Consider the following 14,618-nt stretch of genomic DNA (forward strand, 5'->3'; position numbering starts at 1 on the left):
ATTACTTTTACACACACAAATTCATACCAGCAATCTTTGTAGTAAAACCATAAGGCACAACACAGAATGACAGAGCTGTTCTCAAAGCAAAGAATAAACTAAATTGCATCAGTTCCAAGAACAGAGCTATGATGAGAATATACAGTATCATAAGTTGTTTGACAGATTTCCATCCCAAGGTAAGCCATACATAAATGCAGCTGAATTCTGCAAGAAGGTAACACTGTTCTCTTACATACCGAGGAATACCTGGAAGAGTAAACAGGAATTCCAAGACTTGCATACCATTTCAATGAGTCTCTCACCTGTTAGACAGCATATTCAGATAGCACAGTTACCTCAGCTGGAAGGTATCACTATTTTATTCTTTTATTTTGGTGTTTGTTCTAACATACTACACTTCTTTCTAATCTATTGCCTAGCATATGATAAGTGTTTCCTGTATGTTTCCTCTTTGGACAGCATTAAAACTAAACTTTAAAGACATTGATGAAAACACTGTCTTCTCTTCCACCCAAGATAATACTAAATTACATGCCTTATATAGAATTTTAAGTTGAAACAGTATTTTTTCTGTTGCTCATACTAGAAAATTAATGTTAGAATGTAAGACAGGACATCTTAAAGGCTTCCCCATGATAATTTTAGATAATTTTAAATTAAGACAGAAGGACACTTTGTGGACCAGTTACTCTAGAAGTATATACTATATAGCTTCCTATATTTTTTCTAAAACAGCTGTATTGAACATTGGTGAAGACAAAACAACAGTTCTGACAGGATACTTGTTCAATACATTATTCCTAAATTGATTAGCTGTCAAGATGTATTTTTCATTTAGGAAAAACTAAATCAGTCTTACACTATGCTAGCCAAGCCCTCATAAATACTACATAAAAATAATGCTTATATAGGTATACTGACAGTATGTAATGAAGACAAATGAACAGCAACAGAAAAAGCTTATTACTAAACAGCTGAGAGGAATGAACACATGCTCCATGTTTAAACAGTGACTTGGACAAGCACAAAAAGACAACTTTAATTAAAAGTGAGATTTTAGTCACAATAATGCTTTATAATGAAAAGCGCAACTATGGCATTAACCAAAAATTCATTCAAAACATCCAAGTTATTTAATTCCCTTTCAAAGTTTGAGTTGATAGATTGAAGACAGAGCTGGTGAAGAAGAGATTAACAGGTCTGGACGACAGAAAGAGAACTTCAATACTTTTTCCTCCTTCTCTCCTGTAGAATCTTCAGCTGCAGGGTTTTGCTACCTCCATTGTCTAACCACTTCAGCCAGCCTGGCACTGGCTTGCTTCCTCTTAGATTTGAGCCAGTTCACTCTGCTACTTGCTGCTAATCAACCTGTGAAGGGATCAGAATACAGAACCCAGACTGCCTGAAGGGGGATGAAGTGGAAAGAAAATACTAATTTTGATAACAATGCTAACTTCCATGTAAATTCACTTTCAGGTTAATTGAGAAAGGCATTACTTCTCTGTCAGAACCTGGTTGCCACACCAACTGAGCCAGCTGAGTAAGACCTCCATGTAAAGCTTCTGTGGCTAGAAGAGTCAGACTGAAACTGACAAAAACAAAGCTAATGAGTAGTTTAACACCCTGCATGACTTCTACAAAAACTATATAAATTATGATTCTTTATGTAGATAAATACAATTCAGTAGCTGTGCAGCACCTAAGGGCTGAGATATGAAAATGAAGCTATTAACCAAAAGAATGATTCAGAGCTGTTTTTTTCTTCCAGTTTGTGGAAATAGGTTTAATTTAACATCTGCACTTCTGAAATAAGGTTCTCCTATTTCTAGTCTCCATGCTGCCACGAGACCAAGATAGGAACACTAATATATACTATCAGCAAGCATGTAATACTTGAATTCACTGACTCAGGGAGAGGCATTGGAAAAGTAATGAAAGAACCAACACTTAAGCATCCAGGTGAAAGAAGAGACTTTGGATCTAATCCAAGCCCAAGTGTATAGTGTGCCACCACAAGCTTAAGCAGCCGGCCTGAGAACCCCACTACTCAAGTCACTGCAGGGACATGCTGACCATACCTGTACCCAGTCAGTGCCAAAGACCCATGCAAGGGGAAAACGAGCATACACATTGTTAATTTTAACTGCAGTGCTTCAGAACTTGAAGCAGAACCTCTGATAGCTCTGCCTTCCTAGATCATAAAGAAATTAATTGTAACTAGCAGAATCACACCCAAAGCCTACAATTGGGTCCCTGAAAGTATTTCAAGAATAAGCCACTCTGAATAGAAGCCCTCCCTCCCACCCCTTCAGGAACTCATTAACATCGCCTGAAAGGTTTTCCACTTGTGTTTGCTACTGTTTGGAGAGTAAGAGTACTTTACTGAACTACTTTTGAACAAGATGCAAAGATGGGATCACATCACCTTTACCAGGAAGGCAATAACATGAAGATAAAATCATGCTTGTTTTGACAAGTCACGTATGTCTAAAACTTACCCCATCAAGAATATAAAAACTATATGTGTTTCTAGGCAGCCTGTCATTGGGAAGTGCACCTCTTTTTAAGAGTGACCCAAGGTCTGCAGTAGAGGAGACAGCCCTCTAGCAGCATACCAGCTACACAAAGGAAATCAGCTCAAGACCCTCCAGGCTCACTTCCACTCACACCAGCCTGCTAAAGAGTGCCCACTGACCTCCATGCCAACCATCCCACCAACAGCCACACAGGACAACTGAAGTAAGGGAGCCATGCTTCAGCAGCAGAAAACTCAAAAGGTCATGTTATTTACCCTGCTCTAGTAAGAAGCTCAGTCTTTCAGGAAATAGGTAATGCTAAAAGAGAGCAAGAGCTACCATGAAACAGGACTGTTAATTAAAATACATGTTGTCTAGAAGGGAGAAAACAGGTGACACCTTCAGTCTAAGAAAGGGAATGCTGTTACCTTTGAGAACACTGTCACCAGTCATAATTTATAAGCCTAATCCAATTCCTATTTCTCATTTTATCAATGATTCTATGATGGACAGGGATTATTATCTATACTTAATACATTTGAAGAGTATTGTAACTTCCCCCTGTTACCATTTTATTAAGTACAGACTGGGATGTCAGTGGAGCAATTATTTTGTACTTCATCCCTTCTAATTCTCTATTCTTTGTAGTTGTTTGTTTGGCTGTTCTTTCTTTCAGGGTGAAGTCTGCTCCAGACCACTGTCTGACATTTCCAGCTCCTTTTTTTAGTTCATTTTTATTTCTCCATAAACCGTCCCTCCTCTCTTCACAAAGTATTTGCCCATCTACTTAAAAGCCTTTAACAGAAGCTGACACCAATGTATTGTGTTGGGACACCATTGTGACATCACAGTAACTAGAGTGGGGGGAAGCTGCATTTGCCATTTGTTCTGTCAATTCAGTATGATTCAATAGAGAACTTAGTTATCTGCAAAACAGCTTCTGCAACTTGCAAGCCCATTGGTGGGAGAACCACGAATTTCATTTTCCTCTACAAATAGCCATTGTTCTCTGAAAGGAGAAGGTTCTCACAACAACTTTGGCCGGCTTATCAGACATCAATTAAAGAAAAACTGGTTTCCAATTTGTCCATCTAGCCCCAAAAACTGTTTCGGACACACTCAGCCGGCTCGTTTGGCAACCAGTTTCTTACAGAGAAGTCATGCCTTTCTCAAGTAACATCCTTGTATGGATCAAGTATTCTTGAAATTTGAGTGACTTTGTCTAGCAGCCTGCAGACCCCCTTCACGCTCCAACTTCAATGTATTAAATCTCCAGTGCCTTTGGGCACACCATATATAGCAGTGGGGGCGGGGTGTGCTGCAGGGGGGTGAAATTTAACTCTTTCCCAGCATTGCTTTTAGAGGAGTGAAAAGGCAGCTTAGAGGCAGGATGATCCTTCTCATTCCCCAACAAAGTTTGTCCTCAAAAAGGAACAGACTCCCTCTACCTGACATATAAATGCACTTAAAGCATTTTAGCACTATATAGTTGCCTTCCAAACCACAGAAAGACACAAAACAGCAATCCCCCTCAATCACCCGACAGCATTATTTAAGGAAAAGATCAGGAATGGTAATCTTGTCAGGAGACAGGGACCAGTTCAAACATTTCTCTGGCAATTCTAATCCCAGCCCATGCTACCAACCCTCAAAGGAGGGCAGCATTCTCTTGTCCCTCAGCACTAAGTTGGATTACAAAACTTCCAAGATATCCCTAATGCTTTCAGGCTTGGCTTGCACCAAGAATTCCACGCTAGGGATTTTTATATTGTACACTTTAATTGTTTGACAGCATGAATGGTGCAAGTAGTAAGAACTGCTGAAGCAAAGAAGGTGGGAAAGGGGAGGAGGATTTGAAGTTTGGGATCTTAAATTTTCCCCTATTAGTTTGCCTTGTTACCAAGAGCAGCTGAACAAAAGGCTGTATAAAATTAGTTTTCTAGCATATGCCTGCCACTCCAGACAGAGAGTGCCTAAATATGCAAACAGAACCCACAAAGCCCAAGACAACATAAGATAATAGGAAGATAGAGCAACAAGTCTTAACATTGCCATCCATGAATCCCACTGAAATTTGATTTCTGAATCTCAGGTCCCTGCCAGCCTTTTTGTCCAGCCAGCGTTTGGTAGTTTCATACATCTACAATATCTTAACTAGAAAAAGGAAATATTTATAGGAGATGGTAGTTTATAAGAACACTGGCTATCGCAAATTGTACAGGATGAGTATCCAATACAAATAACTAGAAAAGGTAAGGTTTAGCAAACCTGACAAAATATCTTTAAATATTTTAATTATGCATGGAGGCCAAATGTAAAGGGAAAATTATGCAGAACAAGTTTAGTCATTATCTTTATCTCACTGAAGGACCATTTTCCCACCAAAGCATTGAGATCCAAGAGCAGGCAGACATGGACAGTCCTGGAAAATATTGGCACCAAGGGTAGCCTTGGTGATTACTTGTGTGATCTTAGTGAAGATCATACCACCGTAACCAACAGGAATAAGCCAACCACTGAAGAAAAAACAGGAAGACAGCAGTCTTTGATTGGATGAATCTGTTCATTTCAGAAACAAATGAAAGACACTCCATATTTCTTTGCTCAGCAGATACCATGTGCACTACAGCATTGAACACACACCTCAGTGTCCCCACAATTTAAAATATTCCACTCTGAAAAGTTACTTTCACCCACTGCTAGTGAGACAAGTTCAAAGATTGCCTCAAGTTGCCCATCTGCTGGTGGAAAGCAAGTCATTTTCTCCAAATCAGCACCATGCAGAGGCATAACACAGTATACAAGAATTATAAAAACAATAAGCTTCTCATTTAAAAGTTTCCATTTCAAGTTTTAAGTCACTCCAAAAATATTTCACCTACATATGTAGGAAAACTGCTGACCAAAACTCCTATCCAACAAGCTCACCATCTGAGGTTTTGCAAATGCACATTACACATGTAAGTGAAATACCAGGACTGGAGCTGAACAGTCACAGATGAATGTGTAACTATGCATTAATTCATGTTGAATATTTGTGCAATGCTGACATTTTTAAGAGGCAGCAAAGTAGGACAACACAGAACATATTTGTGAGCTTACTCCTTTTCACACCAAACAGCTGGAGCATACAAAGCTGATCAGCATTTTTAGTTCCTAAATAAGATTGTAAGCTACAGACTCCATAGTTGCAAATTATTTTGCTGAGGGCTGATAAATAAGAGGAAGAAAGTAGCTTAGAGTCAAAAGAACTTTAGGAAAGAAGTACTACTCCTGTATTAGCCACACATTGTTTCTCTCCAGACTGGAGGGGGAAGGGAAAAAGGAAGAGATAAAGTTGTCAAAAAGTGATACTGCATAGTAAAGAAGCTTTTGAACTCAAGTTAGAAAACTGTTAGCAGACAGTATTGCTCCAATTCTTCAACATATTTTTGTTATATTCCTTTGCCTCTCAAAATTGATTTGGATGCACAAACATAATTTGTTAGATAAGAGGACCAAACCCATCCCACCCACATAGACCTTCAATACACACAGCCAGGAAAAGTAGAAAACAGTCTGTGGAAGGAGCTGCAGCTGAGCCCGTGACAAGAACAGCTAAAACAAGGACACATGCCGAATAATTTTAGGATCAGGACATCCATTTGTTACATTAACCAATACTTGCATTGCCAAGCAGTAATCCCATTTCCATTCCATATTTCTACACTTCAAATAAGACTGAAAATGATAGTGTAAAAGCATTACTCAAAATTATGTATTACATAATTATGATCCAATGTTATATTTGTAACTGCTCTACTGAAAGTAGATTACAGCTAAAGACAATAAACCACTTCTGTGAAATCTTATCTGTGGTAACACAAGTCTTGCATTTGCTGCATTGTTCGTACAGCTTAAGATCCCTGGCTCTCAACACATGGGGATTCTTTGTCTGATGGAAAGACACGAACAACTTTGCAGGAAGGAAGGGAGCATGGGAGTAGAACTAGGAAGAGACAGGGTCAAGACTGTATTGAAAGAATGGTACCTTAACTTTAAAACTGAGGAACCAGATAATTTTCCTTTAAGGAAGCATGGTCTAGCAAGCATGTTTACATGCTCTAAAGATTTAACTGAAAGGAGAAACTCCTACATTATGCAAAATTTCTTCAATAAATCAAAGTCAGTCAAACCCTCTCTCCAAGTTACAAGATACACTTCAAGACATTTATTTCAGCAAAACTGAAGTTAAAGAAAACCAAGTTCTCAGTATACAGTAGCCTAGTTTTATGTCTACTTATTGTATGCAAGTGTTCTCCAGTCCTATTTTCTCAATAGTTGTATAGAATTCTATGCTGTAGCCTAAAAGTTTCTACTGTATTGATACTGTTACATTTTTCAAAGATGTTCTTGAACTAAAAACAGTTTGTGAAAGTTGCCTAGACAGGTAAGGCATTTATGTTTCTTTACTCACTAGAAATTACCTGAAGTCATGTTTAATTGGACCAGTAGTGTAATGATACCAGATTATCACCAACAAAAAAACAACTTTGTTGTATTTACCCTAAAATGCTGAGAGTATTTGAACACTAGTCACACTAAAGCAGGGGAAAGACGGAAGGCTTTGGATCTGTCTAGTGTGGAAATAAAGCTGTTTCAAGCCAAATATTTTAATTCTCTTACAAAATAGAGGCATATAAATGTTTATATACACAGAAGAACCAGGAGCTAAAGGAATACTGGGGAAGGGGCAGGTGAAAGGAAAAGTAAGGCAGAGAAAGATATCTAAGAGGTAACCTGTTTAGCACCAGACACCTAAACACTATTTGCAAGGTTAAAAAGTATGAAATTAGATATTAACAAAATTCTTCAGCATTGTAAAGATGTTAAATCCAGATTACATAAACCACAGATGTGCAAGATAACTCACTGCTCTGCTTTATTCACAAAAAAAATTAAAAAGGAAAACACAACTGCCAACAACTGACTCCAAAGTATTGTCTTCAGGTTGGACACTTGCATTTGGTATCAGAAAAGACAGTAAATACAAAAAATGAAGGGTACATTATAAAAAAAGTGTATGCACAGCTTCTTAGATATGCTGGAAGTCTGTATTTCTCTAGCTCATGTGCACATACTACTTTAAAGCTGAAGCTACAGCAGCCACAACAGCTGCAACACAATAAAGTATCATGTATTTAAGACCAGTGGCTCAAAGTTCAAATAATTTTGTTAGGAGGTAAAAAGACCTAATCATTAGAAAAAAGGAAAAGCAAGAGTCTGCATCACATTTGTATCACATACTGCAGTTTCATATAGACAGCCTTTAAGCAAGAGACATACAAGTGGGGAACAGAGGCATATTCCCTTTGTGTTAGCCAACTGTTATGGTGAGGCATGTGGGTGGACAGCATGAAAAGCACTATGGAGTAAAGCTCAGCATTTGGCAGTGATGGCAAGCCATTACACAAAAGCAATTATATATAACCTAGTCTTCCTTCCTAGCCACACTACTCCTTTTCCCTCATGCCCATTCCACTTGTGCCAGATTCCTCTGCAATTCAAGTAAATTTCCAGCAAAGCTATAAGGCAGAAGTTGTAAAAAAAGTATTCTGTTAGAGTCAGATTGGTTCACAGAATCATCCTGAGTGCACAAAACAAAAACTGGTAAGAGGAGGAAGCAGAATCCCCTTCCCTGAACAGCCATAAAACCTAAGACAGTTTGCTCCCTGTTGTGAAACTAGAGTTTAACCCTACATCAGAGCAGCTCTGGTATAAAATCAATCAGAAAATCTGGTCAATGTACCAGATAAGCAGCTTTCAGTTCAGTTGATAAAGTGTTTGAATGCCCTCCACTATACATACACAAGCTTCCGAAGTTGCATCTTTCACAGTCTGTAAGACAATAAGGAGAAGTTAATTTTTTTGTAGTCTAAAAATACAATAAATTCAGGAGTATAACTAATCATAGACTTATAGAATAATTTCAATTGGAAGAGACCTTTAGGTCCAACTGTTAATCCAGCCCTGCCAAGTCCATCACTGAACTATGTGCCTAAGCACCACATCTATACACATCTTTAAAATAGCTTCAGGGATGGTGACTCCACCACTTCCCTGAGCAGCCTGTTCCTGTGTATGACACCTTCAGTGAAGACACTTTTCCTAATAGCCTATCTAAACCTCCCCTGGCACAAGCTGAGGCCATTTCCTCTTTTTGTGTTGTATCTTACTTGGGAGAAGAGACCAATACCCACCTCCCTACAACCTCTTTCAGGTATCTGTAGAAAGTGGAAAGATCTCCCCTGAGAGATTATAACTCAGTACAGCAATCTAATTTTAGCTAGTCTTGTCCATATGCAGTGGTACTCTTATGAGCCATTTCAAGTCACTGATCTGGCAAGAAACTTTTGAGCTTGTGAATAAATTTAATTAGTGAAAGATCTGACCAAAGCTAGAACTGATGCAAGCAAAAAGGAAAGAACAGTGTGGCTAGAGGCAAGGAAGGGAAGAACGAACTTTAAAATCCTTTATTGCAGTGCAGGTTAGCCCTGGTTCTTCTACAGGGTTCTTCTGCTTTGTAGTCTGCAGACCACTTCCAAAATGGAATCTGTAAAGCAGTACAAGAACTAGGGGGTCACAGGCCATTAAGCTGACTGAATTTGGCAATTCTGCACTTTCCCTTGAAAGTGTTAGAAGGCCACTATTGAAGTGTTTTGACCATCCACCACTGTTATCTCCAAGTGATATTAAAAGCATGTAGCAGCTGAAAGCTGGCATAAAGGAAACCCCATATTATTTCATTTGAGTCTTGTGGCCTTATCTGCTTTCTGCAACAGCAAAATAATTTGAATCCAGGTAGTTTATCTATACAAGTCAAGTAATCCCATAGCTCTCACATAATTTTCTAAGCACGTTGTTTGGTTTGCAGCCTATTATTGAGAATTGTATTAAAAGAAAATTGAGGTGCTCTTTCAGTCTGAAATGAGACAATCAAGCACATTTTGACATTAGTTAGCATATTTGGGTTTAAATATGGCTAATACAAAGGTAAAGCCTTTTTCCAATGTAAAATCCTATTCTAGTGGCTTTTATGACAGCAACATCTATTTACTACTGCAACATCGCTAATTCTATCCATATAACAAAAAAAGAATCACATAGAAGGAAGCTTTCAGCACTGCAATGCAAATATTGCCACGTTCATAGAACGCATTGAAGCATCTGACTGATATTAAGCATTTCTCTTGCTGTCCTGATAGCATTTTGACTCAGACAGTGAGGTTTCAAATGGTAAGCAACCAGATTTGGTTTCAACAGCAGCTCTGCAGCAATGAAAGATTGGCTTTTGCTTTTTCTTTTACACCAATAGTTTACTTTCTTTCCTTTCATACATCATTGCAGTATTTGCAGGCACTATCCCCCCTGAAAGCAACACCCAGAGTTCCACTCTTTAATGTTTGCCACTACAGGGACAGTCAATATTCCCTGTTAAGTTGTTGGTGACTATAGGCACTCATAGCACAGCACAGGTCACTGCTGTTTCACAGGAGTCAACAGCTCAAAGGAGAACAGAACCAAAAAGACTGCTCCAGATATCCTGGAAACGTGCATTTCTCTGCACTGAAAGGATGAGCAGGAACACTGATCTTGTCCTGGCAAATGCCTATCTGTAGCCTTGTTTGAGACTTGGAACACCCAGTAAGCAACCACCCAGAGTGCTACTTCCCACCCCACTTGAGAGAGTCTCAAAATGGAGGTGGGAGGAGGGAAAATTATGGGGAATGGACAGTGCTCCCCAGGAGAGGTGTAAAGACCAGAAAGGAACAGAACCAGAAGTAACAAGGGAAGAAGTGATGTTGGAAGGACAGGGGTATCATGCCCTAGGTGAGGAGGCAGAAAATAAGGGAGTCAGCTGCTTTGGCCCAGAATGCATCAGGAACAGGGTCAGAGTCCAACGCGTTACAACTCATCTCAAGCAGGGCGAGGGTAGATCCTGGAGGAGAACTCCACACCCGAGAGGAACTGTAATTCCAGCAGCTTACAGATGAGTTCTGTGTTCAAACTTACCTGCTTGATATTAGTCTGAGGGAATACCATGCTTTGTCACCAGCTTTTCCCCAGTTACACACTGAACAGAACTAGAATTTATAACTACTAACATTAAGGTTTTAAGCTGCTGTTCCAGCCTCACATTTTAGGTTTGTTTTTACACTATTTAGACAGCTAAACAAAGTTACTTAGCGCATCACTTAAGTACTCTCTTGGAAGGCTGCCTTTCTATTACCATTCCTTTTATGAGGTTGTAAATAGCATTCTTAGAATTAAACAAGCAATAACCCTCACCGTTTTCCAGCCACCCTTTCTCAAAAAAATTGTAATGCTTGCCCACATTTTTAGTGAAAGTGAGAAAGACTTGCAGCATAAACTGTTCCCAACAGTCATAGTCCTTCCTAAACAATTCCCCTTGAGTGAATAATAAATACTTGCAAATACTGATCAGGCACACCCACATTAAGGAACCACCAGAACTCAGTAATCAAGAACAGCAGTAGATCGTTAATTTGCAGAATAAAAGCCTTTCTCAACAGGAGCTGAAGGCTTGAAAATGCTCACTTGTTTTAAAACAATTTCTAGGTCTACAGGACACAAGGACACCCAAAACCAATTCTAAGAGACATGTACCTTTTTCAAAGCACACTCTTGAAAATATTAGTTACACAAAATAAAACAAGCTTTTTTTTACGAGTTACTTCTAGGTGTGTCCAAGCAAGGCTAGAGTATCTTCCCTTTGCAATGTAAGCTTTTAAGTCTAAAAAAAATACCTTGGGAGTTTCCCTCAACTACCCTTCACCAAGCGGTGAAGAGTATATCTGCTTTAGAAGCTAGATATTCTATTTTATGGCCACCAGCCCTCCCTTGTGTCATTTTACACACTTCAACAAGAAGCTTCACGATACTGAGAACACAACTAGAAGCTTTTTAGCCTGTACCACAAGCCCAAAGTTATACTCCAAAGTGAAGGCAGAAACAGCCTTTTTAAGCGTTTTAAGAACAATATGCTTCGTTTCATTTTGGCATTAAATATTACATACATTCTTTAGGAAGCCCACCAGCAAGAAGATACTTAGGTACCAGAAGAAGCTGAAAGCAGCCCAAGAGCCAGCAGGTCTTTTAGTTTTCAACCCTCCTTGCCCCTCAAGCACATCCCACTGCCCCCCCAATGTCATATTAAGGTTTTACTTTTTCTACAAAATTCACACTTACTGTTTTCAGAAACTAGCGACTTAAAGAAACAAGAAAGTCCCTTCCGGGGCTTATTTCAGAGGTACGACATAAGACGAGATAGGAAAACGTCCTTAGAAAATTAAAGACAAAGGCATCACCACACTTCACTAGGCTAAACGCCTTCATGTGTCTGTTAAGCAAGCATCCCACAGAAAACTCCTGCACTACCCCGTCCCCAGGCAGGCTTTTTCCCCTGAAGCGGCTTGCTGTGCTGTCCGATTTCATACTGGGAGTAAACTACCTCCAACACTGAAGTTACTGGAAAATTCCAGCAAAATCCCCCGCGTTGACCCCCCAGAGCAGAAGGGGGGCACAGCAGACCGCCATTTTCCAGTTTCAGATGAAAGTCGAGTTTCGAACGATCACAGCAAGAAACTATGTCCCCATGAAACTTAAGACGCTTCCAGTACATTTTGAAGAAGCCGCAGCCTCTTTTAGATCTGTGAAACAATACTTGGTATCATCAGGAAGAAAACTTGCGAGGAAAGCGGTTTTTAAAATTAAGACCATGTTAAGCAAGTTCCCGTTTTTGTATCAGTAAAGTTCTCATTTGCATCACAGAGACTGCCAAAATGTTAGCGAGGAGCAAGAGATGTAGCTCTTGCAGGCAAGGGTGAACATCTTTGCTAACTTTCCAACTACCTTCAGTCAAATATTAGTCCTTTCCTAATTACAGTCATCTTCCCTCCCTACTTACTCGTTTTCCTCTTCCTCAGCGGGGCACACGCCGCACATGGTACAAAGCAGACCCCACGAAGTAACCGAACTTCTCATTAGAAACATGAGGGGTGTGGGGAACTCCACTTCCCTCGCTCGCACCTCCAGGGTCTCGCCACCCCGCGGTACCCGCTCCCGCAGCGAGGCATCGCGGGGCTCCGACGGCCGCCTCCCAGGACGGCGGCTCCCGCACCCCGCAGCGCATCCCCCCGCTCCCCGCCCGGGGCCGCCGCCGCGCCACACGCCCTCCCCCCGCCCCGTTACCGGCTCCCGCCCCGCGCTCCCCCATCCCCCGGCCCTGCCCCCACCCCCCAGCCCGGCGGAGCGGCAAGCCCCAAGCGAGCCCCGGCGGTCCGAGGAGGCGCGGCGGCCGCCCCGGTCCCCGCCGCCGGTGGGGGTGCGAGGCGGGCGGGGGCCCTCTGGCGCCGGCCAGGGGCGGGAGAAGCGCGACCACCCCCCCCTCACTCGCTCACCTCGTCGTCGTGGTGCTGGCAGTAGCTGGCCCGGTCGGGGAAGACGGAGAGGATGTTGTAGGGCGATCCGGGGTAGGGCGGGCTGAGGGCGAGCGGCGCGGCGGTGCAAGCGGCGGCGGCGGCGGGGGCAGCAGCAAAGCGCTCGATGAAATGGTCCTTGGTGAGGCGGACACGCTGGTGCGCCCGCACGCAGTTGTCGCACAGGTGCTCCTGGCAGTCGAGGCAGCGGGAGCTGGCGGCGTTGCCCTCGTCGCAGGAGCTGCAGCGGGGCTCGCCTTGCCGGCTGTGGGGCCGCCGCAGCAGGAGCCCCGCCGAGCCGCCGCCGCCCGAGGAGGAGGAGGACGACGACGTCGAGGAAGGCGCGGCCGAGGCGGCGGCGGGCGAGGAGCCGGCGGTGCGGTGAGGCGGCGGCGGGCGGCCGTGGTGGCGGTTGTTGCTGCCGCCGCCCCCTCCCGCTCCGGAGCCTGCGGCGGGGCCGGCCCCGGTGGCGCGGCCGTTCTTCTGCTCGTCGGCGGCGGCAGCGGCCACGACGACGACGTCCAGCAGGTTGCTGAGGAGGAAGTTGGAGGAGGGCAGCGCGTCCATGCCCGAGGGCTCCGAGATCACCACCTTCTGGTCGCAGATGGGGCAGCGCAGCTTGAGCGCGTCCCCCCCGCCGGGGTGCCGCTGCGCCTCCAGGCACTGGCGGCAGAAGGCGTGCAGGCAGGGCAGGACGTGGAGCCGCCGCGGCGGGCCCCCGCCGCAGGAGGAGCCGCCGCCGCCCCCCCCGGAGGAGCTGGAGGTCTGCGAGGAGGACGAGGAGGTGGAGGAGTTGGAGGAGAGGGGAGCCGGCGAGCCGCACATCTCCTTGCACAGTGGGCAGATCTGGAAGTCGGACTCGGGAAACGAAGCCATTTGCGATGGGCCCGACTCCCCGATTGGGAGGGGTTGGGGGTGGTGGCGAGAGAGTAAAAAATTGATCTCCCCTCCCTCACAAAAAAAGTGTGAGGAACAAAAAGCACAGGAGGCGGGGGCCTTTGGAGCGGCGTGGGGAGAAGGTAGTTCTGCAAGAGGCTTACGAGCAAGCTGGCATCGATCAGTCGTTTTGCCAAGTGGGATCGATTGGCCGGTTTTGCAAATACGGTGTCATCGATCCGGCGGTCTGCAGGGAGCTGGATCCTCGCCTCGTACCTCGCTGCTGCCGCTGCTGGGCTTGCTGCTGCGGGGGGCGGGTATGTTTGGTATCAAGGTGTAGCTGTCCCGTTCACTCTCGGCAAATGGACCCTCTCTTCCCTCACATGTACTTAACCCCCGATCCCCCGTTGCATTAGACAAATCGTATCGATTCCCAGATCGGTCAATACCTCACACAGTCTTTTCATTTCCCCCTCGGGTCAGCAGTTTGACAACGTGGTTTGGTTACTCGTCTTCTTCCTAAACAGAAAGTGCATGGGCGCCAAACGCCCGATCCCCACCGCACCCAGCAGGGACCGGACCTCTATCTGCCGGGGTTCGGCTCCGGTTCCCACGGCCGCAGGACGGGGTCGGGGCGGCAGTGCAAGTTCCTCTTGGCCGGGCGGGGGGCAGGAAGGATTTAACTCAAGTTTCGCTCTTTCTTCTTGGGGCGTTGGGTTTTTTCCTCTTTTCCTTTAAACCTGTG

The 14,618-nt window shown here is 43.6% G+C and overlaps 1 protein-coding gene across 1 annotated transcript in view; it reads right to left on the bottom strand.

Annotated features, from left to right (window-relative positions):
• TRIM71 (tripartite motif containing 71) overlaps window positions 1-13,877 on the bottom strand; it is a 55,590-nt gene extending 41,713 nt beyond the window's left edge. The window contains exon 1 of the mRNA XM_051611308.1: window positions 12,980-13,877. Coding sequence (XP_051467268.1) covers window positions 12,980-13,873 — 894 coding nt within the window. The 5' untranslated portion in view covers window positions 13,874-13,877. The remainder of the gene's footprint in view (window positions 1-12,979) is intronic.
• Between the last annotated feature and the right edge of the window lie 741 nt (window positions 13,878-14,618).

Source organism: Apus apus, chromosome 2 (genome assembly GCF_020740795.1).
Source record: "Apus apus isolate bApuApu2 chromosome 2, bApuApu2.pri.cur, whole genome shotgun sequence".
Taxonomy (NCBI): domain Eukaryota; kingdom Metazoa; phylum Chordata; class Aves; order Apodiformes; family Apodidae; genus Apus; species Apus apus.